General features: G+C 49.9%; 1 protein-coding gene across 2 annotated transcripts in view; it reads left to right on the top strand.

Moving 5' to 3' along the window:
* ZC3H3 (zinc finger CCCH-type containing 3) overlaps positions 1-27,999 on the top strand; it is a 143,135-nt gene that overhangs the window by 102,271 nt on the left and 12,865 nt on the right. For both annotated transcript variants that reach the window (XM_069854758.1, XM_069854756.1), the window contains exons 8-11: positions 1,534-1,603; positions 6,671-6,802; positions 23,595-23,770; positions 25,414-25,622. In XM_069854758.1, the coding sequence (XP_069710859.1) occupies positions 1,534-1,603; positions 6,671-6,802; positions 23,595-23,770; positions 25,414-25,622 (587 nt within the window). The remainder of the gene's footprint in view (positions 1-1,533; positions 1,604-6,670; positions 6,803-23,594; positions 23,771-25,413; positions 25,623-27,999) is intronic.

The following is a 27,999-nucleotide window of genomic DNA, read 5'->3' as shown; positions in this document are numbered from 1 at the left end:
ACAGATTTGAAACCTTCAGCCTGTGGCCACCACGTGGCTACAAGACTTGATAATTAATTACAGGAGAACTGATTCATGTTGCCAGCTCATTATATACCTGCCCAGCAGTTGATTAAACCGTGTTATTAGTCATTTAAAAAATGTGGAAAAACCAACTTCATTGATGAACTCCTCGAGTCATTTCTCCATAAAATTTTTGCTGTGTTAGAAATCATTTGGAGGTCGCACAAAGCTCAATGGAGAACATAGAAGAGGGAAAGGGGATTTATTTTTCACTGATTTCTCTCGCTTGTACTCACTCTCCCATAACACATCCTGATGATTACCAAGGTGCACGTGTCTGAGCTCCCTGGTCGTGATTATTGCTGGTGGCTCAGAGGACAAGGGATGCCAAAAGTGTGGCCAGCAGGGCAAGGGAGGGGATTCTCCCTTTCTATTTTGCTCTGGTGAGACCCCATCTGGAGTCCTGCGTCCAGTTCTGGAGTCATCAACACAAGAAGGAGATGGAACTGTTGGAATGAGTCCAGAGGAGGCCATGAAGATGATACAAAGGGTGGAGCACCTCTGCTCTGAGGACAGTCTGAGAGAGTTTGGGTTCTTCAGAATGGAGAAGAGAAGGCTCTGAGGAGAACTTAGACAGCTTCCAGTACTGAAAGGGGCTCCAGGAAACCTGGGGAGGGACTTTTTGCAAGGATATGGAGCGATGGGATGCAGGGAAATGGCTTTAAATTGGAAAGGGCAGGATTCAGATGAGACATTAGGAATAAATTCTTCCCTGTGAGGGTGGGGACCAGATTGCCCAGAGGAATCGTGGCTGCTCCATCCCTGGAGGTGTTCAAGGCCAGGTTGGATGGAGCTTTTAGCAGCCTGATCCAGTGGGAGGTGCCCCTGCCCATGGCAGGGGTTGGAACTGGGTGGGCTTTAACGTCCCTTCCAACCAAACCATTCTATGAATCTATGATTCCACTGAGTCCTCACTTTAAATCCTTCATTCTTAGAATTGTAGAATGGTTTGAGTTGGAAGGAATCTTAAACATTATCTAATTCCAACCCCCCTACCATAGGCAGGAACCCCTCCCACTAGATCATGCTGCTCAAGGCCCCATCCAACCTGACCTTGAACTCTTGAACTTCTTGTTATTCTGTTCCGCGTGGTTGTTGGCCACTCACACCCAGAGGTCCTCCTGGTCCTTCATCCAGCATCTGGTGTGATCAGGGCTCTAGGAAGGACCTTTCTTCTGGAAGCATCATCTCTAAACCTCCTGGTCTAGGCCTTGCTCTGCCTACTAATAAGCAGCCAAATACAATGAAAGAACAAGATCCGCCAGGAGGCATCAGGTGCTCTTCTAGGAGCAGCAACCTGTAGTGATTCAGGGTGTGGAATGTGCTTTTACAAAGAGCTCGGCAGCGGTGGTGTGTGTTTGTGGTCTTGAGTCAAAGGTGCTGATGGGGCAAGGCAGATGCTTGGTGTTTAAAACTGTGTGTTTTGTGACCCACCTCATGCTCAACCATCTCCTTCTGGTGTACCTACAGGTTTCTCCGTGGTACTTGCAAGAAGACGGATGGGACCTGTTCCTTTTCCCACAAGGTGTCCAAAGACAAGGTCTGTATGGCTTCCCAACGGATGTGGTGCATCTCTGTGACTGAGTGGACCTGTGCTGGTGGTTGTAGGGACGTCTACCTCATTGAGTGCCCTTCATGGCAGGGGATTGGAACTAGTTGGGCTTTGGGGTTCCCTTCGAACGCAAAGGAGTCCACGATTCTATGATTTCTCTGCTACAAAGAGTCGTTGAAACCAGAGCAGTGAGGTCAATCGCACTGGAGTGTTGAAATGTTGACAGCGTTGCTGCGTGGGGACTGGTTTGTGATCAGCTCTGGTGTCAAGTCTCCACTGCTGGGATGGAGGAAGCAACATGTGAATGAGGACTGGTTTTCCTGGGGAAGCCAATTTGGCTCAGTCCTTCATCGAGTGGCTTGATGAGCCCAAAACCCCCCTTGTTTGTAGTTCTGGCATGTTATTTGTCAAAAGCAGCTTTGATTACTCAAGCTTTAATTATTTATCCCTGTGAATTGTTCTCATAGCACCTTCTTCACCTCATTCCCTTTGAGCATCATCATCGTCCATTCTCCAGCCCTGGGACCCTGGAGAACAAGTCTTAACAAGGATTGGTTGAGGGACCTGGGGTATTTAGCCTGGAGAAAAGGTTGAGAGGAGACCTCTTCACTGCCTACAACTGCCTGAAAGGAGTTTGTAGTGAGGTAGATGTTGATCTCTTCTCCAGCGTGATGGGACGAGAGGGAATGGACTCAAGTTGCACCAGGGCAGGTTCAGGTTGGACATCAGGAAACATTTCTTCACTGAAAGGATTCTTGGGTGCTAGCAAAGGTTGCCTGGGGAGGTGGTGGAGTCCCGATCCCTGGGGGTGTTTAAGAGATGCATAGATGAGGTGCTCAGGGCTTTAGTAGGGGACAGGTATGGTTGGACTCGATGATCTCAAAGGTCTTTTCCAACCAAATGATTCTAAGATTCCATGTAATTACAGTGCAATTACTGACCTGTGAGGCATTGAACCCACGGCATGTTGGGGCTCGTCAGCATCTTGAATAGGACCTTTTCAAACCGTGTTTGCCTTTAGGCATGCAGGTTTCCTGTCTCTTTTTTAGTCCGTTTGCCTCAGGCACGTTCAGTGTCAGCAGGGACCTCATAAATTATCGTGGCGGCAAGCAGAGTTGCTTCGCACGAGGCACAAAGCACCAGATGTTTTTGACATGGATCGCTCTTCGGAGTCACTTAATCACGAGGATAGAAGAGTGAGAAGATAGACCGGGGACAGTGACGCTCCCTGACTCGTGGCACATCAAAAGAGGGATGAGGATGAGAATTCAGAGGAGGAAGAAGGGCTGGTTGGGGTTTTTTTTCCTCTCTATAGCGTAGAGTTAGATTTCAGAAATAAAGGTGAGACAGAAGAAAGCTTTGCACGTGGGCTCGTTGTTGGTGCATCCAGAATTGTTATAATTATAGAATCGTGGAATCAGTAAGGTTGGAAAAGACCTCAAAGTTCATCCAGTTCAACCGTCAACCCAACACCCTTGTGCCTACTAAACCATGTCCTGAAGAGCCAAGTCCTACAACTGGGTCGGGACAATCCGTAGTTTCAATAAAGGACAGGGGATGACGTGATTGAGAGCAGCCCTGAGGAGAAGGACTTGGAGTGCCAGTTGAGTAGAAGCTTGACGTGAGCTGACAACGTGTGCTGGCAGCCCAAAAGGCTGCATCAAAAGCAGTGTGACCAGCAGGTTGAGGGAGGAGATTCTGCCCTTCTGCTCCACTTTGGTGACACCCCACCTGGAGTCCCGTGCCTAGTTCTGGAGTCCGTTCTCCACCCAGCCTGGCTTTGTGCTTGCAATTGCTCCAACACGAGTGGAATCTCTCCTTCTTCCTTAGCACTTCCCCACTCTGGAAGCATTATCTACATCCAAGACGAGTCACTAAATTAACAAGCCTACAAGCAAAGCCACCTCTCTTAATGTGCTTTAGAAACAATTGTATGCAGAGCACGTGTTTCTGGCTGTGCGCATCATGCTTCATGGAAAAGGAGGATTATTTTTCACCGGATTTGGTGCCTCCAAGGCGATTCAGAGGTCTTCGCTTCCCACCTTGTCATCAGCACGGGCTGGAAGAGAAACAACCTTCTCTGTGGAGTTCAACCTGTTTCAGGGTGATTTGTTGCTGTGAGGATGTTGCTGCTCAAAGCAAGAGGCGACTTTGCTTCTCAACTCGCGTGGCTCCCTGTTAACCCTGGTGATTACTTGCAAAGGTGGCACTAGTGTCATTTATCAGCCGTGGAGAAAGGAGGTGAAGTCGCTCAGTGGAGGGAAGCAGTCGTTTCCCCTCCCTTGTGGGTTTTTTGGAGCATGTCCTACCTTCTCCTTGGATAAAGGATTGAGGGGGCAGCTTCTGAATTGAAAGTGAAAGACATTGAGGTCCTGGGGCACGTCCAGAGAAGGTTGACAAAGGAGTTGAGGGGGCTGGAGAGCACGGGTTATGACATGGGGTTTGGTCTCTCCTGTGCCTCAGTTTCCCCTTTGAGAAGTGGGAGGAATCTCTCTGTCTCCTATGAGAAAGCTGCAACTGTTGCACCAGTGGGGAGCTATTCCCCATCCTCAGCGGGAAAACCCTTGCTCCAATTGGAGGATGCTCTCTGGGGCAGAGCGCTGCTCCACGATGCCTTGCAGATGCTTTCAAAAAATAAAACATCCCTCTGGCAATGGCAAAAGACACCTGGAGGAGAGAGAAAGCACTTGGCTGGGAATTCTGCTTCACAGGGGTTGCAGGGCAGAGCCTTTGGCTGAGGAGCACAGAAGCAGAGAATGGTTTGGGTTGAAAGGGACGTTAAAGATCACTCAGTTCCAGCCACCCTGCCATGGGCCGGAACACCTTCCACCGGATCAGGTTGCTCCAAGCCCCATGCAGCCTGGCTTTGAACATCTTGAGGGTATGGGGCAGCCACAACTTCTGGGCAAGCTGGGCCAGGGCCTCCCCACCCTCAGCGTGAAGAATTTCTTTGTTATGTCTCATCTAAATCTTCCTCCTTCCAACTTAAAGCTGTTCCCCCTCATCCTATTACACCAGGCCCCTGGAAAAAGTCCATCCCCAGTTATTCTGGAGCCCCTTCAGGTACTGGAAGGTCACTATAAGCTCTCCTTGGAGCCTTCTCCAGTCTGAAGAACCCCAACTCTCTCAGCTTGTCCTCATAGTAGAGGTGCTCCAGTCCTGGGATCATCTTTATGGCCTCCTCTGGACCTATTCCAACAGTTCCATATCTTTTTTGTTTTGGGGATTCCAGAACTGGACTCTGGACTTCAGGTGGGGTCTCATGAGAGTGGAGCAGAGGGGCAGAGTCACCTCCCTCGCCCTGCTGGCCACGCTTCTTCTGACGCAGCCCAGGACACGGTTGGCCTTCTGGGCTGCGAGTACACATTGTGGACTCACGTTGAGTTTCTCCTCCACCACCACCCAAAGTCCTTCTCCTCAGGGCTGCTCTCAACCACATTGTCCCCCAGCCTGTATTGAAGTCATGGGTCGCCCCAGCCCAGGGTGTAGGAGCTCGCACCGATGCTGCGTGAGGGATTTCTCCGTGACGCTGCAGAGCCACCGGCGCATTGTGGTGATCGAGGAGAACCACTAAACCTGAATGAAGAGCTTTGTGAGCGAAGGTTAGCGAGAAGCTGGGACTCGGGCAACCGCCTGCTGCTGTTACAACAGCTTTTCCCCTTGAGGAACTCGAAAAGAATCAGCATTTTTCTCCCTAATAGAGCTTCAAAACTCTGTTGTGAGCAATTTGGAAGCTCACGTTGAGTTTCAGGTTCATTAGCTGCTGCCTCCAAAGCATGTACATAGTCAAAAGCTGTCTAATACGGACGCGTCGCACCAGTGCCTTGAATTAATGTTATTGTTATTTGTGTGGACGTAGTGGGGTGCAAACAAGGTTAATTGAAATGAGAACGCTGCTTCCTCTTGATAATGGCTTGGGCTTGACAGCAAGGAGGAGTTTTCTTTTTGTCGAAGAGCTGCCTTTATTATCCCTTTTTATTAGAGCTAATTTGGGCTCTAGATCAAAAACTGCATTAAGGGAATCGCTTGCGGTCACACCACCAGCACCAAACCTGATCGCCCCAGAGCCCCGTCCTTTCTGTTAATGTCTGTTAAAAGACAATTAAAAATAAACTCTTTTAAAAGGGGACCCGTGACAAGTGGTGGCCCTCAGGGACCAGTGGTGGTTAAGATCTTCATCAAAGACAGAGAGAGATTGAGGGCACCCTCAGCATGTTTGAAGATGACACCAAGCTGAGTGGTGCAGTTGCCACACCGGAAGGACAGGGTGGCATCCAGAGGGACCTGGACGAGCTGGAGAAGTGGGGCTGTGTGAACCTCACGAGGTTCTGCAAGGCCAAGTGAAAGGTTCTACACCTGGGTCGGGGCAATCCGTGGTTTCAATACAGGTTGGGGGACAGCATGATTGAAACAGCCCTGAGGAGAAGGACTTGGGGTGTTGGTGGAAGAGAAGCTGGTACATGACCCAGCAACGTGTGCTCGCAGCCCAGAAGGCCAACCATGTCCTGGGCTGCATCAGAAGAACCGTGGCCAGCAGGGTGAGGGAGGTGATTCTGCCCCTCTGCTCCACTCTCATGAGGCCCCACCTCTTATGCTTTCCACCCTTTCTCCAGCATCCTGAAGGGCGCTAAGGTGGCACCTTCTCCCTGTGGGACCACAGAATTTCAGGGAGCTGTGTTGCAGGAGACGGGTTTCTTCATGGTGAAGGTGGTGAGACACTGGAACAGGTTGCACAGGGAAGCTGTGGCTGCCCCATCCCTGGAAGTGTTGAAGGCCACGCTGGATGGGCTTTGAGCAATCTGGTGTAGTGGGAGTTGTCCTTGCCCATGGCGGGGAGTTGGAACTGGATGGGCTTTAAGGTATCTTCCAACCCAAACCATTCTATCATTCTATGAATAGAAGAGCTAAAAATACCTCTGAGATGAGTGGTCAGCAAAAGGTTTGTGTTTATTTCACACATATCATGGTTTTATCTCACTGCTGGGTGGTGGAACAACTCCTAATCTTGAGTTGGGATGGGAACACTAGTGAGTTTCTCATCTTCTGCTTTTCCAGATGCCGGTGTGCTCCTACTTCTTGAAGGGGATCTGCAGCAACAGCAACTGCCCCTACAGCCACGTCTACGTGTCCAGAAAGGCAGAAGTCTGCCAGGATTTCCTCAAAGGCTATTGCCCCATGGGAGAAAAGGTAACATGGGGATCAACTTTTGGCTTTCCGGGATGGTTGCGCCTTTGCTGAAGCCATAAGATGTTGTTGGCGTGAGCTACAGCACCAAAGGGAGCCATAGAGCTGGAAGGGGCTGAACACTTGGATTTGATGAGAAGCAGTCCTGAGCCTTTCCAAAGGGTTATGGGCAAAGTGGCTTCTTTGCCTTCCAGGCAGGAAACAAGGGAAACAAATGAAAGGCTGAAGTTTGCAAACATTGAGCTGGTCTTTCCCCAGGAGGAGCTTCCCGAGGGTGTCCGTGTTCCTGGAGTCTCGTGCCCGAACCGATAGCACCTCCCCTGAAAACTGCTGAGTTATATAAATGAGAAGTGAAGGAAAAGGGTTCTGAGTCCTTGTTTTATGTAGAAAAACACTGACCTTACAGCTTATTTTGAATGCTGGCTCCGTGATGGGTTAAATCTTGAGTCTTAGATCTTGTGGCTTGATCTTAGCACCAAGAGCCACCTTCCTCTCCTGGACTGCAGAAACTGAATCTCAAGCTGTGCGCAGATATGTATATATGTATACGCAGATATGTATATGTGATTTGAGGTCTTCATGGAGCCCACCTCCAGGTCCTGGGGACTTTCTGGTTTGCATCAGTGCAGTGAAGTCCTATGTGGACTTTATGTGCATGCTGGGTAGACTTGCAACCTCATCCAAAATCGTGGAGAATCTACGTAACACGCAGAGCTTGAGAAAGCACAGCTTTCCCAGAGTGAGACCTGGACCCGGCTGCCACTTGGGGTTTCCAAAGGAATTTTAGGACTCTTAGATGTGAAAAAATGAAATTTTGAGGTTTATCTGACATCTCATGGATCCCCGCTTCTTTGTGTCAGGAGAAACAATTAGCAGCAAGCTTGGTTCCTCGGTGGCATGGAGCCATGCGGTAGCATCTCACCTAGCGTTGCTTGATGGCTAAGGGAGAAGGTTGGCGTGTGGTGGAGTGTGGTGTTCTCCTGGAGATCAAAGTGACCATTCTATCTGATGCCTCTTTCCTGTTTTCCATTAATTTATTAATATTAATGTCTATTAGCGTGAACAAGATGGGGGCCACCTTAGCTAGGTTTCTCCATCTGCCATCTCAAACGTACAACAGCAGTTGATGCTGTCACATCAGGGTCCCCAGGCAGTCCTTGTTCAAAAGGGACAGTCAGTTTGCCACCAAGGTTGAATAAAGCAGAGGTGGACTTTGAGATTTATGGAAATGATGCTTTCCTGCTGCAGCTGAGAGCTACCAGGCTTTTCACTTCTGGAGTTGGTTATGCGGTGGGATTTCTACTTATGCTTTGACTATTCTCATCCTTTGACCATGCTCATCCTTTGACCACCATTGTGGCCAGCAGGTCAATGGAGATGATTCCACCTCTCTGCTCCGTTCTGCTGAGACCTCACCTGGAGCCCTGTGTCCAGCTCTGAGGTCCTCAGCCCAGGAAAGACATGGATCTGTTGGAGCAGGACCAGAGGAGGCCACAAAGATGATCTGACAGGATCAAAGGGAATGGTTTTAAACTGAAAGAGGGGAGAATTAAACTCAATGGAAGGAAAGAATTATTTACGCTGAGGGTGGTGAAACCTGACCCAGGTTGCCCAGAGAAGTTGTAGATGTCCCATTCCTGGAAACATTGAGGTGAGGTTGGATTGGACTCTGAGCAACCTGCTCTGATTGGAGATGTCCCTACTCACTGCAGGGAGGTTGGACTGGATGGGTTTCTGAGGTCTCTTACAAGCCAAACCATTCAATGATCCTCTAATTTACTGTGCAGTGTTGGTCCATCTCTGAGAACCCAGCTGGAGGATGGGACTCAGCCTCTTCTCTCAGTCCACGTCTCTCTGGGGAGTTGGGTGGTTACCTCTAGAGTGCATTTCATAGAATGGTTTGGGTTGGAAGCGACTTTAAAGACCATCCAATTCCAATCTCGCATTTGATATGGAAGAAAGCATCACATCAAATTCCTGGCTTGGTTCAGCTTCCACGAGCCATCAGGAAGCAAAAAAGAGGAGACAGTGAAGCCTTCTCCTTGATTGAAAACACAGGAGGAACTTCACAAGCACTGATGGAATTGACTTTTTGGCTGGAAAAAAACAAATGGCTAATGAAATGATCCTTTTGTTTGCCCAACTCTGCCAGATTGCAGGGCACCATCCCAGATTCTTCCCAGTGGGACTCTGGAATGATGATATTTTATTGCATTTAATAGGTAGCTGTGAATAAATGTCTGCATAAACGTGGGCTTGGTGAGCCTGGCTGCTCCTGGAGAACTTCTGCTCTGAGGACAGGCTGAGAGAGTTGGGGTTATTCGACCTGGACAAGAAGGAGAAGGCTCTGGGGAGACCTTAGAGCAGCTAAAAGAGGCTCCAGGAAAGCTGGGGAGGGAAGTTTTCCAAGGGCATGGAGTGATAGGACAGGGGGGAAGGGCTTTAAATTCAAAGAAGAAATTGGATTTAGAATGGACATTAGGAAGAAGTTCTTTATGATGAGGGTGGTGAGGGACTGGCCCAGGTTGCCTATGGAAGCTATGGGTACCCCATCCCTGGAGGTGTTCAAGGCCAGGTTGTAGGGGGCTTTGAGCAGCCTCATCCAGTGAGAGGTGTCTCTGCCCGTGGCAGGAGGTCAGAACTGGAAGGGCCTTAAGGTCCCTTCCAACCCAAACCATTCCATGATTCTGTGATTTCTAACTCCCTTGTGATTTTGGCTGCTTTACACCAGGGAACTCACTGGGATGAACAGTCAGGTGCTTGGATCCACGTGGTGCCCTGGACTGGAGCAACAAAGGGCTCTTCTTCTTTTCTCCATCCCCATAGCTCTCGTTGGCAGAGGTACAGCCCAGCAAACAAGGCTGTGGGTGCTCGGCACCCATCACCGTGGCATCCTTGTGCAAAGCCTCTCCAAGAACCCAAACAAAATGGAATCGCAGAACAGTTTTGGTTGGAAAAGACAAAAAGAACAGTCCAACCATCGATCCATCCCTGCTAAGTCTGCCACCGGACAAGGTCCTCAAGTACAACATCTACACATCTTTTAAACACCTCCAGGGATGGTGACTCAGCCACCTCCCTAAGCAGATTCTTCCAATGCTTGACAGCACTTTCAGTGAATAAATATCCAACCTATATCTCCTCTGACACATCTTGAGGCCATTTCCCTTGTCCTGTGACTGGCTATCAGGGAGAAGAGACCAACCCCCACCTCACTGCAACCTTTCAGGGAGTTGTAGACAATGATGAGGTCTCCCCTCTGCCTCCTCTTCTCTAGGCTAAACAACCTTGGGTCCCTCGACCACTCCTCATAAGACTTGTACACCAAACCCTTCACCAGCTTCATTGCCCATCGCTGGACATGCTCCAGCTCTCAATGTCCTTTTTGAAGTGAGGACCTGAAAAATGAACCCAGGATTCGAGGTGTGGCCTCACCAATGCTGACTCCAGGGACATAATCACTTCCCTGCTCCTGCTGGCCACCCTGTTTCTGATCCAGGCGAAGGCGCCATTGGCCTTCTTGGCCACCTGGGCCACTGTTGGCTCATGCTGATGAAACCAGGTCCTAAAGTGCAACATCTACACATTTTCTGAACCCTTCCAGGGACGGTGAGTTCACCACTGCCCTCGGCAGCTTCTTCCGATGCTTCACCACTATTTCAAGTGAAGAAATTCTTCCTAATATCAAATCTGAATATCAAATCTGAATATCAAATCTGAACCTGCCCTGGCACAACTTGAGGCCATTTCCTCTTGTCCATTCAGTTGTTCCTTGGAAGAAGAGAGCAGTACCCAGCTCGCTACAACCTCCTTTCATAGAGCACGATGAGGTCTCCCCTTAGCCTCCTCTTCTCCAGGCTAACCAACCCCAGCTCCCTCAGCTGCTCCTTATAACCCTTGTTCTCCAACCTCTTCCCCAGCTCCCTTCCGCTTCTCCAGACGCTCTCCAGCCCCTCAATGTCCTTCTTGTAATGAGAGGCCCGAAACTGAACTCAGGATTCGAGGTGCTGCTTCACCAATGCTAAGCACAGGGGCACAATCCCTTCCCTGTTCCTGCTGGCCACGCTGTTTTTATACAGACCCTACAATTATTCTTAAAATATTCCAATTTAAATGAAAATATAAAAGAGATATTTAGAATATTTATTCTATTAGTGAAAGTGCTTACCGCGTTGCTTTTCGCGTGTCAGGAAAGCATTCTCCTACAGATGATGGATAGCAGCCTGTAATTATAGATGAGAAGAAATTGCTGAGCGGGCCATATTTAACCGGGGAGGCGAAATACCGGCGTGGGCCGTTAAGGGTTAATTTTATTGTCTAAATAATATAAAAAAAGTGCTGAGTCCGTTCCTTTTGCTTCAAGCCGAAAGTCCTCAAATGGACCCCAGAGAGTTTATAATCTTCTACTGAATCAAGTGAAAATGTTAACCTTGCTTCATAAAACGATGCCTCGTTAAAGATGCGCCATCCCTTTCCTTTTGAATAATTGAGGACAGGAGTAAATCTCCTCTCATTCTCGGCTTTCCCTGTCCGAGGAACGGCGAGAGTCATCTGCGTGCGGTTTGAGATGCAAAAAGGTCCCACTGGATCAGGTTGCTGCAAGCCCTGTCCCTCCCCATCGCGGTAGCATCTCTAACTGGGTATCCTGAGTCAATAACCACTCTAAAAAATCAGAACTTGCGTTCCTTGGGCTTCCTTCAATATCTGAGACATCAAAACCACTCTCCTGCATCTCCTCCCTTGTTTCCTTGATCATAGAATCATAGAATTGTTTGGTCAGAAAAGACCTTTGAGGTCATCTAGTTCTAACCTGCTGCTGTGGGCAGGGACACTTCCTACTGCATCAGATTGCTTTAAGCACCATCCAACGTTTCCTTAATTGCTGAGTGGTAATTAGGAATTTAGATTCTTTTGTGCTGAGGTTTGGCATGCTGGGCTCTTCTCTCTGTTGTGTTTTCCTCTCTATGCAACCCCAAAGAAGTGAGATTTCTGGTTTTTATTCAACCTTCATGAGAAATGTCCATTAGCATCCATAATTTAGTGTGTTTCATTCTCCTTAAGTACCTTTTAGATGTATTGAAGGATGCTTAGGCCACGTTAATAGGTTTTGACCCATCCCATGGGCTGAAACTCCCAAATCAGGGAATCATAGAATGCCTATGTTGGAAAAGACTTGGAGATTATCAGGTCCAACTGTACCTGTCCACTACTAAATCACATCCTTCAGCACTTTATCCACCTGTATTTTAAGTACCTCCAGCGATGGGGACTCAGTCACCAGGTCTTCCTACAGATAATGACGGGACTGGCATTCGTCAAGAACCTAGCTGCACAGACTGGACTGTGTCAGAAGAAGAATGACCAGCAGGGTGAGGGAGGAGATTCTGCCCATCTACTCTGCTCTGGTGAGGCCTCACCTGAAGTATGATGTCCAGCTCTGGTGTCCTCAGCACAGGAAGGACGTGGGTCCATTAGAGCGAGTCCAGAAGAGGCCATGAAGATGATCCGAGGGCTGGAGCACCTCATATACGAGGACAGGCTGAGAGAGTTGGGCTTGTTCATCATGGAGAAGAGGAGGCTCTGGGGAGACCTTGGTGCAGCTTCTGGTACTGGAAGGGGGCCAACAAGAGTGATGGAGAGGGCTCTTTATCAGGGAGCGCAGGGACAGGACGTGGGGGAATGATTTTAAGCTGGAACAGGGGAGATTGAAATGACATCTTAGAAGGAAATTCTTGACTGTGAGGGTGATGAGGCCTTGGCCCAGGTTGCACAGGGAAGTTGTGGCTGCTCCATGCCTGGAGGTTTTCAAGACCAGGTTGGATGAGGCTTTGAGCAACCTGATCCAGTGGGAGGTGTCCCTGCCCATGACAGAGGGATTTGAACTGGATGGGATTTGAACTGGATGGGCTTTGAGGTCCCTTCCAACCCAACCCATTCTATGATCAGAATAAATGAAAAAGGTTTAATTTTACATTCCCTTTTTCAGGAATATAGGCTGTAGATGGTGGATATCCCTCCTCCACTAGGGAGGGGGCACAGCTCCTGTACCAGAGCATGACCACATCCTTCATTAAAGGAATGTTGCCCCAAATAGTAATCATTTCCAGGATGGAGCTAGCATTTCCTGGTTTTCCAGCATTCTCATCACTTCCTTGCCCGTGGATTTGGAAATTTCTGCAGTCACATCGACCTACACCTTCCTAAAGGGGATGGAGGAACTTACAAGTTTATCTTGATGAAGCAGTCGGTGAAATATGTCTCCAAGTAGCTTTCCTGCCTGAACCATCTCTAAAACAAAGTGGTGTCCACTGGGCTAAAGAAGCCCAGTGGACATCTGCCTGCTGCCTTGCCTGGAGCTCCTTGAACTTCTCTGGCACCTTGAAATGGTCACACTGGGTAAGGCTGGTCCCTCTGGGCTGGTCACCTGCACTGGAGGAAGCCCAAAAGGGGAAGTGGGAAGAGAGAGAGAAATGGGGTGTCATGCAGATGCTCCCCAGGGTTTTCCAAAGATGTTTTGATGAGCTGCTTACTGGTAAAACCTCCTCTCTGGTTCCCTGTCCTTCCTCCCATCCAGGTCCTCATGCCTGCATCCTGGCTTGTGTCATGGGTTCATGAGGAGAGGATGGGTTGAGCCTGTTGGGCGCAAGGGATGTGCACTGGTGAGTGATGTGCACTGGTGAGTGAAGCCATGTTGGCATGTCCCCCGCGGCTAGGGAGAAGCAGGAGGAGATGTGGTCATGGTCTAGTGTGAGGTGTCCCTGCACCTCAGCAGAGGGTTAAAAATTTATGGGCTTCAAGGTCCCTTCCAATCCAAACCATTCTCTGATTCTGTGAGTCAGCTGTGTGGCTGATTAGCCTGGAGGAAAGATGCTTGGCTTCTCTAACACACAAATATGAGTAGACCCTAAGGAGATCAAAGGATGATAATGTGCATTGCATGCCAGGCTGCTGTTGTCATATGTGATGGGTAACCATCACCTGAGATCTCTGCCTGGCTGAGAGCTTGGACCTGGGAGTCATAGAATTGTGGAATCCCTAGGTTGGAAAAGAATTCTGAGATTATCAGGTCTCACCATACCTGTCCACTACTAAACCAAATCCCTGAGCACTTCATCTACTTGTCTTATAAACACCTCCAGGGATAGGGACTCCACCACCTCCCTGGGCAGCCTCTGCCAGTGCCAGAGAACCCCTTTGATGAAGAAATTTTTCCTAATGTTCAATCTAAACCTCTCTGGGTGCAATGTGAGGCCATTCCTTCTCACCCTATCACCTGTTACGTGGGAGAAGAGACCAACACCCACTTCGCCACAACCTCCTTTCAGGGAGTTATAGACAGTGATGAGGTCTGCCCTCAGCATCCTGTTTTCCCGCCTAAGCAACCCCAGGTCCCTCAGCTGCTCCTCATGACCTTTGTTCTCCAGCCCCTTCACCAGTTTCGTTGCCCTTTTCTGGACGCACTCCAGCCCCTCAGTTTCTTTCTTGGAGTGACGGACTCAAAATTGAACCCAGGATCTGACATGTGGCTTCACCAATGCAAAGTCCAGGTGGACAATCACTTCCTTGTCCTGCTGGCCACACTAAATGATCCAAGCTCAATGATTCTATTATTATTGGGGAATTTGTCTGGAAGAATCGTGGCCAGGGTAGGTTTTGGTGCTGGCATCCTCACAGCGCAAAGACTTCCTGGTCCCATCTAACTGCTGTATCTGTAGAATTGTTTTGTATTGAATAAGCTTTTTCCCCCTGGTGGACATTAGCGAGTGAGATCCATTAAACACCATCTTCATGTTGTTCCATCAGCTGCCTGGAAGCTCGTGGGCAGATTGTTCTCCTGTGGGAACTGTTAAGTAGGAAGAAACAGAGATTAAACAAAGAGGCTACTGTGAAAATGCACCAGGAGATGTACTGGAATAAATCAGGGGGAAGCAGGGACTCTGCGCCAACGTTTGCTGGCAACCAATCCCTCCTGGAGACCTTGACCAGGCAGCAGAGCTAGTAAATGGTCTGGAGAACTGGGATTGATTCCACCAGAGCTCTGCTTTGCACCTTGTCCACGTAAAATATGGGCAACTCTCATGCTTGTAGGGGTAGGTCTGATTCTTATGCGCTGCCCAAAGAATCGTAGAATGGTTTGGGTTGGAAGGAACCTTAAAGGTTGTCCAGTTCCAACCCCTCTGCCCTGGGCAGGGTCACCTCCCACTGGATCAGGCTGCTCATGGCTGCATCCAACCTGGTCTTGAACACCTCCATGAACGGGCCAGCCACAACTTCTGTGTGCCATTGCTTCACCTCCCTCATTGTGAAGAAACCACCCTGATCATGAAGAAACCACCCTGATCATGAAGAAAAGTACTAGTTCCTTGGGAAATGTCATTTTCCACCCCTGGCTGGATTGTGGTGTTTTCACAGTGGCAGCTGCTTGATTCTTCTGTAGAAAATTCAAATATGGGGACTTTTTCTCAGCTGGCAGCTTGGTTTTGTCTGCATTTCTCTTGTCTCATGACACATTAGGTTGTTTACTGTCTCCTTTGCTGGTGGAAGTTGAACAGGTCCCCAGCATAAAGTTCTTCTGTGTGTCTGATACATTAAATTTAACACGTTTCTTTAGGAGAAGCCACATGAGATGGGTCAGCAGCAGCTTCCAGCTAAATTACTTTGAGATTGTCTCCTTGGGTCTAACTCTGTTCAATAACTTTATCCATGATCTGGATGAAAGGATTGGTGCAACCTTAGTAAGTTCATGGATGGCACCAAGCTTGGAGGAAGGGTTGGTCTCTGTGCGGGCAGGGAGGCTCTACAGAGGGATGTGGACAGGCTGGATCCATGGACTGAGGCCAGCAGGATGAGGTTCAGCAAGACTAAGTGCCAGGTCCTACACTTGGGACACAACAACCTTGTGCAGAGCTCCAGGCTTGTGGAAGAGTAGCTGGAAAGGTGCCTGGAGGAGAAGAACCCAGGGGTGTTGGTTGACAGCATCTGAACATGAGCCAGCAGTGGCCCAGGTGGCCAAGAAGTCCAACAGCATCTTGGCTTGGATCAGCCATGGTGTGGCCAGCAAGAGCAGGGAAATATAAAGAGTTGAGCCATCCTGGATTTTCTGTATCTTGGCCGTACCTCCACCTTATTCTGTTTGCCAGGACGTTTTAGTGATGTTTGAGGTGTATCTGTAGACAGTAGCCACATATCCACCTGTTCCAGCTGAAGGTTCATGATGTGCTGAGTAGACCTCAACTTCCCTGCAGAAAAGGACCTGGGAGCCTTGGTGGATACCAAGCCAACCATGAGCCAGCAATGTGCCCTCTTGGCCAAGAAGGCCAATGGTATCCTGGGGTGCATCAAGAAGAATGTGGCCAGCAGGTTGAGAGAGATTCTCCTACCCCTTTACTCTGCCCTAATGAAGCTCCATCTGGAGTCCTCTGTCCAGTTCTGGAATCCTCAACAGAAGAAGGATATGGAACTGTTGGAACGGGTCCAGAGGAGGCCACGAAGGTGATCCGAGCACTGGAGCACCTCTGCTCTGAGGACAGGCTGAGAGAGTTGTTCACCCTGGAGAAGACAAGGCTCCAAGGAGACCTAGCAGTGAACTTCAAGTACCTGAAGGGGCTCCAGGAAAGCTGGGGAGGGACTTTTTCCAAGGGCATGGAGTGATGGGACGAGGGCAAATGGCTTTAAATTGGAGACGGGAAGATTTAGAAAAGACATAAGGAGGAAATTCTTCACGATGAGGGTGGTGAGGCCCTGGCCCAGTTTGCCTGTGGAAGTTGCGTCTGTCCCATCCCTGGAGGTGTTCAAGGTCAGGTTGGATGGAGCTTTGAGCAACCTGCTTGCTCTGGTGAGAGGTGTCCCTGCCCATGGCAGGAGGGTTGGAATTAGATGATCTTTAAGGTCCCTTCCAACTCAAATCATTCCATGAATTCCAACTGTCCTGTGATTCTGTGGTTCCTGCTGGGTTTTGGTGCTTGTAGGCATGTCTGGGTGGTACTGGAGATAAATCCTGGCCAGTGGGGCAGCCCCTTCTCTGGAATAGAGGGTTTGTGGCTTACTTTCTCCCATCATTCAGAAATAGCTGATGGAGAACCCTGCCTTTGATAGCTCTTTTATAGCCTACTGCAGCTGTACGAAAATCAACTGCAAAAGCAACTTCATTTCATTTATCTTCAATTTTGGCTGGGGTTGGCAGATGTTTTCTGGGTGATGGAGTTGCCTCCTCGAGTTGGGTTTTTTATTCCTATAATGTGCAGCTGAAATTGTCAGTCAACGAACTGATTAGTTGGTAAAATCTTCATTTTAGCTGAAAAAATGTATAAGGTTGATAATGAGCCTGCTTGTAAGATCACAAATGGTGATCAGGCTGGATTTGAGCAGGCTGAGATCTTTCGGCCTGATGCACTGGTTGGCTCATTGGGGATGTTGAGTCCTCATCTCAGTGCTGGATCCAGTTTAATATCCAGTTGGTTTCTGTTTAATATCTTGATCCGTGACCTGGATGAAGGGATGAGTTGCACCATCAGTCAGCTGGTAGATGACACTAAGCTGGGTGGAAGTGATCTTCTTGGGGGCAGGTAGGGTCAGCATGGAGCCTCTGGCCAGGCTGGATCCATAGTCCGAGGCCAATGGGATGACGTTCAACAAAGCCAAGTGCCTGTTCCTGCACTTGGGACACAACAACCTCATGCAGTTCCAGGCTTGGGGAAGAGCGGCTGGAAAGGTGCCTGCTGGAGAAGAACCTGTAGGTGTTGGTTGACAGGGACTGAACTTGAGCCAGCAGTGGCCCAGGTGGCCAAGAAGGCCAACAGCATCTTGGCTTGGATCAGAAACAATGTGGTCAGCAGGAGCAAGGAAGTGATTGTGCCCCTGGACTTGGCCCTGGTGAGGCCACACCTCGAATCCTGGGTTCAGTTTCAGGTCCCTCACTCCAAGAAGGACATTGAAGGGCTGGAGTTTGTCCAGAGAAGGGGAGTGGAGCTGGGGAAGGCGCTGGAGAGGGTTATGAGGAGCAGCTGAGGGTACTGGGCTTCTTTAGCCTGAAGAAAAGGAGGCTGAGGGGAGACCTCATCACTGTCTACAACTCCCTGAAAGGAGGTTCTATCGAGGTGGGTGTTGGTCTCCTCTCCCAAGTGAAGGTGATGGGATGAGAGGAAATAGCCTCAAGTTGCACTGGGGCAGGTTTATATTGGACATGAGGAAAAATTTCTTCACTGAAAGAGTTATCAGGCACTGTCAGAGGCTGCCCAGGAAGGTGGTGGAGTCCCCATCCCTGGAGGTGTTTAAACAATGGATAGATGAGTTTCTCAGGGCTATGGTTGAGTAATGGAAAGATACAGTTGGACTTGATGATCTCAAAGGTCTCAGAGGTCTTTTCCTGGGTTGCTCCAGCCCTCTGATCATCTTCATGGCCTCATCTGACCCTGTTCCAGCAGTTGCATATTGTTCTTCTGTTGAGGATTCCAGAACTGGACACAGGACTCCAGATGTGAATGATGGAAACACTTCTTGAGCTGCAGAGGAGGCTTAACACCGATCAGGTCCCTTTCATCCTACCTGTGTATCACTACGGAAATCTTTGTAGGTTTGTAGTTCCGTCTTATTTAATGGTGTAATGAGGGTTCTTCTTGCTGCTTTAATTTAACTGGAGTATCTTCAACAGCTTTAAGATGTTTACATTAAAGATGTTGCTTATCAGGGCAAACTCGAACTGCTTAATAGCCTGGGCTTGTTGATAAGAGGACCTCAATAAATACCAGGCTCCAATTCTCTCTCTCACCCTTTAATGTCTTTGTAGAAGGGTTTGCAGGTTCACAAAACCTGAAAATCAGGAAGCCGAGTGAGAAACACAACCGCTGAATCACGGCTACAAAATGGGAAAATCCTGCTGAGGCAGAGTTCTTGATTTCAACTTGAACTTCTGTAGAGATGGACGCAAAGAAGAGCAGATTTCATCTTCACTTCCCATCCTGGGATCTCCCTCTGTTCCCCATCTGTTCACTCTTGGTGGGTGATGTGATTGTGCCCCATAACTGGCGCTGGTGAGGCCACACCTTGAATCCCGGGTTTAGTTTTGAGCCCTTTGATCCAAGAAGGACATTGAGGGGCTGAAGCGTGTCCAGAGAAGGGCAACAAAACTGGTGAAGGGGCTGGAGAACTAGTCTTATGAGGAACAGCTGAGGGACCTGGGGTTGTTTAGCCTGGAGAAAAGGAGGCTGAGGGGAGACCATCAGTGTCTACAACTCCCTGAAAGGGGATTGTGGTGAGGTGGGTCTTCCAAGTGATGGTGATAGGACGAGAAGGAATGACCTCAAGTTGCACCTGGGCAGGTTCAGATTGGACATTAGGGAAAATTTCTTCACTGAAAGGGTTCTCAGGCACTGGCAGAGGCTGCCTGGGGAGGCAGTGGGGTCCCCATCCCTGGAAGTGTTTAAAAGACACGTAGATGAGGTGCTCAGTGATACGGTTTACTACTGGACAGGTATGATTTGGCTTGATGATCTCAAAGGTCTTTTCCAACCTAGTGATTCTATGAGAGCAGACTAGAGGGAGAGAATCCCCTCCATGGACCTGCTGGTCACACTTCTCTGGATGCACCCAAGGATACAGTTGGCTTTCTGGGCTGTGAGCACACGTTGCTGGGTCCTCTTGAGCTTCTCATCCCCCAGTACCCCAAGTCCTTCTCCTCAGGGCAGCTCTCAATCCATTCTCCGCCCACCTCTACTTGTGCTCTATCTTGCCCCCAGTCAGGGGCAGGACTAGTGCTTTTAATGCTCACCTTCTCCAGGAGGTCTGCTTGATTCTTCTATAACCACAGTTCTCCAGCAGGAGCTGGACCCTTGTGTCCATCACAGTGGACAAAGAAATGGACACGGGTCCAAGGAGATGGGAAGATGCTCCAGCACATTGCCATCACTTGTCTGTCCGCTGGTCCCTTGTCACCTGCTGCTGGGAAAGGAGCCATCAAGCAGGGGCTGAGACAAGCCTGGTGATACTTGAGAAGGTCAGGCTGGGCAAAGTGCTGGTGGAGCGGAGCCGGGAATGCCGGCCTGGATGAGACCTCTCATCCCCACCCCGTAAGGTCAGTGGGCAGTTGTTGATCGGCCCAGTAACCCAGCTTTGCCTTCCTCCTGCCCTCCTCTGCCAAGCTCGTTCATGGAAAATGTTAATTAACGTCATTCCCAAGGCTCAGCCGGGAACGTGTGCCAGTTGATGCCTCCTCTTCTGCCAGGTCTGTGCTAAAGAAGGCTGTGCCCTGCAAACCCCCTCACCTCTGTCCTCCTCCCTGTCCACACCAGGGTCTGTTGGGCCATTTAAGGCTTCGTGGGTTGTTAGCGGCACCTTGAATTTCACCCCGAGCTTCCTTGGCAGCCAGAGAGGAATCCCGGCTGTGGGAGGTGCCAACCGGGCACCATCCCAACGCAGGGCACCGCTGCCCATCTGGGCTGTGAGGGGAACCCCATAGCGGGAAGACTCGGGGGAGGAGAGCATCAGCGGGGTGATGGCATCAGCACCCAGTGTCACTGGGTGGTTTCTCAGACTTGGTCCTACACCTGAGTCAGGGAAATCCATGGTTTCGATGCAGGATGGGGAATGACAGCCCTGAGGAGATGGACGTGGGGTGCTGGTTGAGGAGAAGCTCGACATGAGCCATCAACATGTGCTTGCAGCGCAGAAAGCCAACCATGTCCTGGGCTGTATTCAAAGAAGTGTGGCCAGCAGAGCGACGGAGGGACTTCTGCCCCTGTACTGCTCTCAGCTCTGGTGAGACCCCACCTGGACTCTGTCCAGTTGTGGAATCCCTAACAGAAGAATGATATGGAACTGTTGGAATGGGTCCAGAGGAGGTCACAAAGGTGATCCAAGGGCTGGAGGCCCTCTGCGCTGAGGACAGTCTGAGAGAGTTGGGGTTGTTCACCCTGGAGAAGACAAGGCTCCGGGGAGACCTTAGAGCAACCTTCTAGTATGCAAAGGGGCTCCAGGAAAGCTGGGGAGGGACTTTTTCCAAGGGCATGAAGTGATAGGACGAGAGGGAATGGCTTTAAATTGGAAGGGGAAAAGTTTAGATGAGGCATTAGGAAGAAATTCTTCATGCTAAGGGTGGTGAGACACTGTCACAGGTTGCCCAGGGAAGTTGTGGTGCCCCATCCCTGGAGGTGTTCAAGGCCAGGTTGGATGAGTCTTTGAGCACCCTGATTCATTGAGAGGTGTCCCTGCCCATGGTGGGGGTTTGGAACTGGATGGGCTTTAAGGTCCTTTCCAACCCAAACCGTTCTGTGATTGTATGGTGGAATCTTCATCAGCACTTGATGTCGCTGAGTGCTTTCTCCCTAGGGCTTTTTAGGGGTGCTGTGGGTTTTCTGTTGGAAGGCACCAGAGTTTTTTTTTCTCTTTTTATGGTCCAACCTGTGGGCTGGCAGGGTCCCACGGGGGTATAATTAGCCACTGAGACAGGTGGAAAGGATCGGATGGCCCCCAGCCTGAGGTCATGCCCACCACCCCGGCTTCACCCCAGCTGACACGCGCTGAGCACCAAACCCTTTCCAGCAACCCAACATGTTCGCTCTGGCATGCAGGACAAGAGCAAGAAAAGCTGCCGTAAATAAACAGAAGGGGCTTTTCCAGCAATCCCAGCCTCACCAACCCAGCCCTGAAACAGCAGTGATGGACGGGACATTACAGAAGAAGGGTCGAGTGCTGGGAACGACGTGGAAAAGCCATTAGAAACCTGACCCGGGGACACGGCCCTGGGATTAGTCACACACGATTTGTTTTCTTTATTAAGTGTCTTTTTGCCATGGAGCCAAGAAATGTGGTCCGGTACGATGATGGGCTCAGAGGTCCATGCAGGGGAGGTGGTGCATCCCTGTCCTGGATTGCAGCCAGGACCATGGTGATGTCCGTCCCTCGAGAGGGAGTTGTAGCTGGTTCCTAGGGTGCTGTGTTCCTTGGCCTTTCCTCATATAGAATCATAGAATGGTTTGGGTTGGAAGGGACCTTAAAGATCGTCTGGTTCCATCTTTGTAGCCCTACTCTGGACCCGTTCCAACAGTTCCATATCCTTCTTATGTTGGGGATTCCAGAACTGGACACTGTACTCCAGGTGGGGTCTCACAAGAGTGGAGAAGGGGGCAGAATCATTCATAGCATCATTCCTCAGTGCAGCAGAAGCCCCACTGGTGTGAGGGTGATGCGTCATAGAAACGTGGAATGGTTTGAGTAGGAAGCGATTTTAAAGCTTATCCTGAATTCATTACCAATAATTCCATAAGCAAGTCACAGAATCATAGAAAAAAGCCTTTGGTTGAAAAAGGCCTTTGAGATCGAGTCCAACTGTACCTGTCCACTACTAAATTGTATCCCTGAGCACCTCATCTCCCCATCTTTTAAACACCTCCAGGGATGGGGGCTCCACCAGCTCCTTGGTCAGCCTCTGCCAGTGCCTGACAAAAAAATCAGGTGAAGACATCTTTCCTAATGTCCAATCTGAACCTGCCCTGGTTGAAGATGGGTAGATGGAAGTGCTTAGGTATATGATCTAATAGTGGACAGGTACAGTTGGGCTTGATGATCTCAAAGGTCTTTTCCAACCTAGTGACTCTGTGATCACGCTGAAACCCTCACTGTGTTTCTCCTCCTATGGATTTGTCCTATTTTCCCCCAAAAAACATGCAAAATTTGAGCGTCTGTGCCATCCCTATAGCCAGCAGGTTTGCAGAACAGGTGTCCAAGCATGGAAGCACCCATGTAGGGAAAATGCGAGCTGCGTCCTTGCTGATGGAGAGGGTGAACAGGGAAATGGATTTTGGAGTTGAGAAATGTTTGTTGCACCATGTGCTGGGTTGTGTCTTGCCAGGGGCTTTGTGGTGTGGTACTTGTCAGCCTGCAAGAGCCAAGGTAGCATCATTGGCTGGGGTAAAAAGGAGCATCCCTGGTGGGAGTAGATCCCCTTGGACCTCCAGGACCTGCTTCCACCCTCCATCCATCTGGATACACTGGGATGAGCTCTCTGAGTTGCTGGATGTTGTTGCCAAGGTGTTGGGAACAGTTGGAGACTAGGGAGAAGCTGTTCTTTCTCCCTTCTGGCCAGCGTTCCTAGCCACCCCTTGAAGGCATCTGCCTGCTTGCATCTCTTCCTGCCTTTCTTGCTGCCAAAAAGTGCCATTTCCCAGCAGAAAGCCTTGTCCAGGGGAAGCTGTGGAGCAGTGCTGATGTCTCCCACCAGGACAGCTGGTGGATGTGGGGATGGCTGTGAGCATTGCTGCTGGGTGCCACCAAAAGCCTCCCTGGACAGGAGACCATCAACCACACTTATTCCTTAAGCGGAGTGTGTTGATCTCCAGCTCTGGGCCACCTTCAGCAGGAGGATGGTCCAGGAATACATCCCAAAAGAAGTCCAAAAAGGAATATTCCTTCTCTTCCTTCCTCCTTTCCATGTCTCAGGCATGTCTAGGAGTGGAAATCCCTGTGTCCTCTCTGAAACCAGCTTCTCCAGCCCAGTTAACCTCTTTGGGACCTCCAAGCATCACCACCTTGGGTGCAGATCCTTGCTGTTAAGGCCTTGAAGGTTTGGGTCCATAAAATCAGGCGCTTGGAAAGCTGTGGGTGAGTGCATCGCCTCTCCCAGGGGACACTGCTGGTTATACTTTTGGCATGGAACAGTGTTTTGATACACATGAAGCACCACACATCTTCCTCTTCCATAGCAATATGTTGGTGCCACCTGAAGGAACCCAGCTTCAGGAACCTCTGCTCCTCACGAAGCTTCCGCTGCCTTTCCCAATGTTGCTTTTTTTTCCCCTCACAGTGCAAGAAGAAGCACACCTTGGTTTGCCCCGACTTTTCCAAGAAAGGCGTCTGCCCCAGAGGTGCCCAGTGCAAGCTACTGCACCCCCAGAAGAAGCGCCGCCCAAGAATGGCAGAAGATGGGGACCACAGCGATCCCCCTTCCAAGCAGAAACAAGTCTGTGAGGAGATGGGCAGGTAAGAAGGAGCAAAAGAAACTCACTTTGCTGCTTTTAAACACTTTTCTTACCATCCTGCTCCAGATGTTTCCTCTTCCAGATGTGAATCCACCTGCGTGCTGCTTTATTTTAAGACATTGCTGATGTGGGTCACTGTGGTGCCTTCTTGATAGAGCCACCACAGGCATTAGGGTTGGGAAAGTCCATGCATGAGGGAGAGGTCTCCAGGCAGAGCTGATGGAGAGGAAGGATAGCTCAGATCTTGCTACCCAGCGTGTGCCGTTGGGATGTGGGTATCATCACCCTTAGAAATGTGCCACCCAGGGTTTCATCACTTCCAGATGTCTCCATTGCTTTTGTAGCCCTCCCTCCTAGGAGATGGAGGAGCCCTGATGGAGATTCCACCACCAAAAGTCGGTACAGGTTATCCATAGCTCTGTGGGAAATTGGAAACCATCAGCCCTCTTCCTCTCCCTTCCTCAAATCCATGATGGAGAGCAGAGCTGAGCCCTTGGCATTGCATGGAAGGGTTTGTTGACAGGACTAGGCCTCACTGCCTGAAGAAGCACAGATGGAGACGGACATGGAGATAGATTAGTCTTTGTAAAGCCTTTTGGTGGTGGGCTGATTTCTTGGTTAAACCTTAGGAGCTCTCTGAGTTCTCTTTGGGCAAATACGATATTTGGGTGCTGGGTTGAAGCCCCCAGGCTGAGGGACACGTTGGTCCTTGTTCCCACAGAGAGCTTGGCACATCCTTGCCTTCCTCTGCCCTCATCCCCAAGCCCTACCTGCAAAATTCCAACATCCCAGTGTAACTGAAATTTGGCTTTAAAAGCCAAAATCTAAAAATTCTGGTTAGCAGGAGAACATTGCAGTTTGGATGCTCAGCTCCTCCATGGCTCTTTGCAGCGGGATGTGGAGGTGAAGGTGGGATGGAAATGAAGGGACCTGCTCTGGTCTGTGCTCTTGCCTGGTTCTGGGCCTGCCTTGTAAGGAAGTAGAGGGAGACTCTCAACGGGCTCTCCGAACTTATCCCTGATGACAGAAGAGCCTTGGAATGACACTCAGCTCACATCCCCGGTGTGAACGAGGTGTAAAATAGCTCCTTGCTCTTATTAGGTAAGGAGGCATGAGCACGGAGCTGGGTCGACTCCTGGCATCCTCCATGGGAAAAGGAGCTTGGAAGCCACTCGGAAGGGTTTGTTTTTCTTTCTTGGCTCCACCCTCAGAGATGTCAAACGAGCTGAAGTGTCACGGTAGCTGGGTTTGGAGGAGGACGGCAGGGTTGGGGCTGGGCCAAGGGGCAGCTCCGAGCCATCCCTGCTCCTCACGCCCTCCTTCTCCCCTCTGCTCGCTCAGCCCGGTCGGCAGCTGAGCAGCCCAGCTGGAGCTCAGCATCTCCATGGGCCTCTGAGAGCTGGAGACCTCACAGAGAAGCGTGGGGAAGGGAATCCAGCTGGGGAGTGAGAAACTCTGTCTGAATCCAAGCTGGCTCCTGGGAAGTCAGAGATATGATGCAATCTCAGGTGAGGCCCAAGGAGCCTCCATGAGTGACTCAGATGGTTCACCCCAACCTCTTCCATTGCGCGTGATGCCATGCTCAGCATTGCCAAGTGGGATCATTTTGGTTTTCCTTATTATTTTCCATTGTGCCTCCTGCAGGGATGATCCAACCCAGCTCCACGATGATGGGGAGGTGCCTGGACCTTCCAGTGTGGAGGAAGAAGTGAAGTTTTGGAAGAAAGCAAACACTTCACCGACCAGCTGGCTGCGAAAGCTGCCATCCTTCATCTCCCTCCAGTCCTCAGTGTCCCCCGGTGACCTGAGCTGCAAAGAAGAGAAGGACAAGGACGAGTGGGAGCATGAGCCAGGTAGGAAACACTTGCTCAGCTTTTGCTCAGGCATGTTCTGAGCTCGTCTGTCAAGCGAGGAGAGTTATTCCCCCCTGTTCTCCATGGGTTTTGGTGGGATTGATGTTCTTAGAACCATAGGGTGGTTTCGGTTGGAAAAGACCTTTCAGACCATCAATTCCTACCATCAGTCCAGCCTTCCATCACCAGACTATGTCCCCAAGTATGACATCTACTCATCTTTCAAACGCCTTCAGGGGTGGTGACTCAACCACCCCACTGGGCACCCTCTGCCACTGCCTGAGAACCCTTCCAGTAAAGAAATTTCTCCTAATATCCAACCTAAATCTCCTGTGGCATATCTTGAGGCCATTTCCCCTTGTCATGTCACCAGCTACCAGGGAGAAGAGACCAACACCCACCTTGCTACATAATCATAGAATCATAGAATCACTGGGTTGGAGAAGAGCTTTGAGATCATCAAGCTCAACCGTACCCGTCCACAACTAAATTGAATCCCTAAGCACCTCATCTACCTGTCTTTTAAACACCTCCAGGGATGGGAACTCCACCACCTCCCTGGGCAGCCTCTGACAGTGCCCGAGAGCCCTTTCATTGAAGACATTTTTCATGATGTCCAATATAAACCTCCCCAGTGCAACTTGAGGTCATTTCCTCTCATCCTATCACCTGTCACTTGGGAGAAGAGACCAACCCCCACCTCGCTACAACCTCCTTTCAAGGGAGTTGTAGACAGTGATGAGGTCTCTGCTCAGCCTCCTCTTCTCCAGACTAAACAACCCCAGGTTCCTCAGCCACTCTTCGTAAGACTTGTGCTCCAAACTCTTTCCCAGCTCCATTCCCCTTCTCTGGACACGCTCCAGCCCCTTGATGTCCGTCTTGGAGTGAGGGGCCCAAAACTGAACCCAGGATTCCAGATGTGGCCCCACCAGGGCCAAGTCCGGGGCACAATCCTTTCCCTGGTCCTGCTGGCCACACTGTTCTTGATGCAGGCCAGGATGCTGTTGGCCTTCTTGGTCACCTGGGCTACTGCTGGCTCATGTTCAGCCAACTATCAATCAACACCCCGTTGTGAGTCACCAGAGCAGTTATGCTGGGAGCTTGAAGTTGGCTGGCATCAAGGATTTGCATCTCTGGTTGCGCAGGGGCACAACCCCTTGTCTCCCAAAACCACCTGATGGGATTTTGTCCCCATCTTTTATTAATGATTCCTTCTTTGTTATCCTGTAAATAATCCAATGATGATTCCATTCCTGTGATGGAGCCACAGTGGTCCCTGAAATGAGAGTTATTCAGGGGGATGCTCTACCTTATTCCTGGACCTGCAGGAGACTCCTTTCCTCTGGACCATCCATCACATGTGTTTCCCAGTGTGAAATAGCTTCAAAGCTTTGAAATCAAAACAATACTGGTGGGAAGTGGGACGAAGTGTTCGCAGAAGAAGAGGTGTATTAGTCTGAGATGTTCTGCTTTGCACTTGTACTAAAAGATGGGAGAAAAGGCTTTGGAAATGAGTAAAATTCTTGGAAAATACAGTTTTTAGGATGAGCGAAACTTCTTAGGAACTTAGCCACGTGAGAGCAAAACAGGTTCTGCCTCAACTTTTTTTTTGAGTTTTGGAAAAGTTCATAGAATCATGGAAGGGACCTGAAAGTCCATCCACTTCTAAACCCCTGCTGTGGGCAGGGACACCTCCCACTGGACCAGGTTGCTCAAAGCCTCATCCAACCTCGCCTTGAACACCTCCAGGGATGGGGCAACCATGACTTCTGTGGGCAACCTGTGCCAGAACCTCACCAACCTCATTGTGAAGAATTTCTTCCTAATGTCACATCTCAATCTTCCCACCTCCGATTTGAAGTCCCCCTTGTCCCGTCACTCCCATCACTCCCATCACTTGGCCCTTGGAAAAAGCCCTTCCCCAGCTGTCCTGTAGCCCCTTCAGGTACTGGAAGGTGCTCTGAGGTCTCTGCTGAGCCTTGTCTTCTCCAGGGTGAACAACCCCAACTCTCTCAGCCTGTCCTGGTATGGTAGGTGCTCCAGTCCTTGGATCATCTGGACTTGCTCTAACAGATCCATGTCCTTCCTATCCTGAGGACTCCAGAAGTGAATTGAGAGAAATCTTTTGACTGTTGGGAACTCAGCTGTCTGAGAGTGGGAAAAAAGCACGGGAAAATTGTAGTGATGAGGAAAAATATCTTTGTTTCTCTGCAAAGCAGCTCATGGTGAACATTAGTTGTATTTGTCCTTCTCCAACATTTTCCTTGGTTCCTTCACTCCAAATTCAGCTCTGACACTGGAAAGCCCTTCATCACCAACAGCTTTGCAGGGAAGGGACAAGACTTTGGGGCACCACTGAGATGCGTTGGCAAGGCAG

The sequence above is a fragment of the Phaenicophaeus curvirostris genome, chromosome 3 (assembly GCF_032191515.1).
Source record: "Phaenicophaeus curvirostris isolate KB17595 chromosome 3, BPBGC_Pcur_1.0, whole genome shotgun sequence".
In the NCBI taxonomy this organism is placed as follows: domain Eukaryota; kingdom Metazoa; phylum Chordata; class Aves; order Cuculiformes; family Cuculidae; genus Phaenicophaeus; species Phaenicophaeus curvirostris.
The sequence above is the reverse complement of the archived record's forward strand: the minus strand, read 5'-3'. Positions and strand labels throughout refer to the sequence as shown.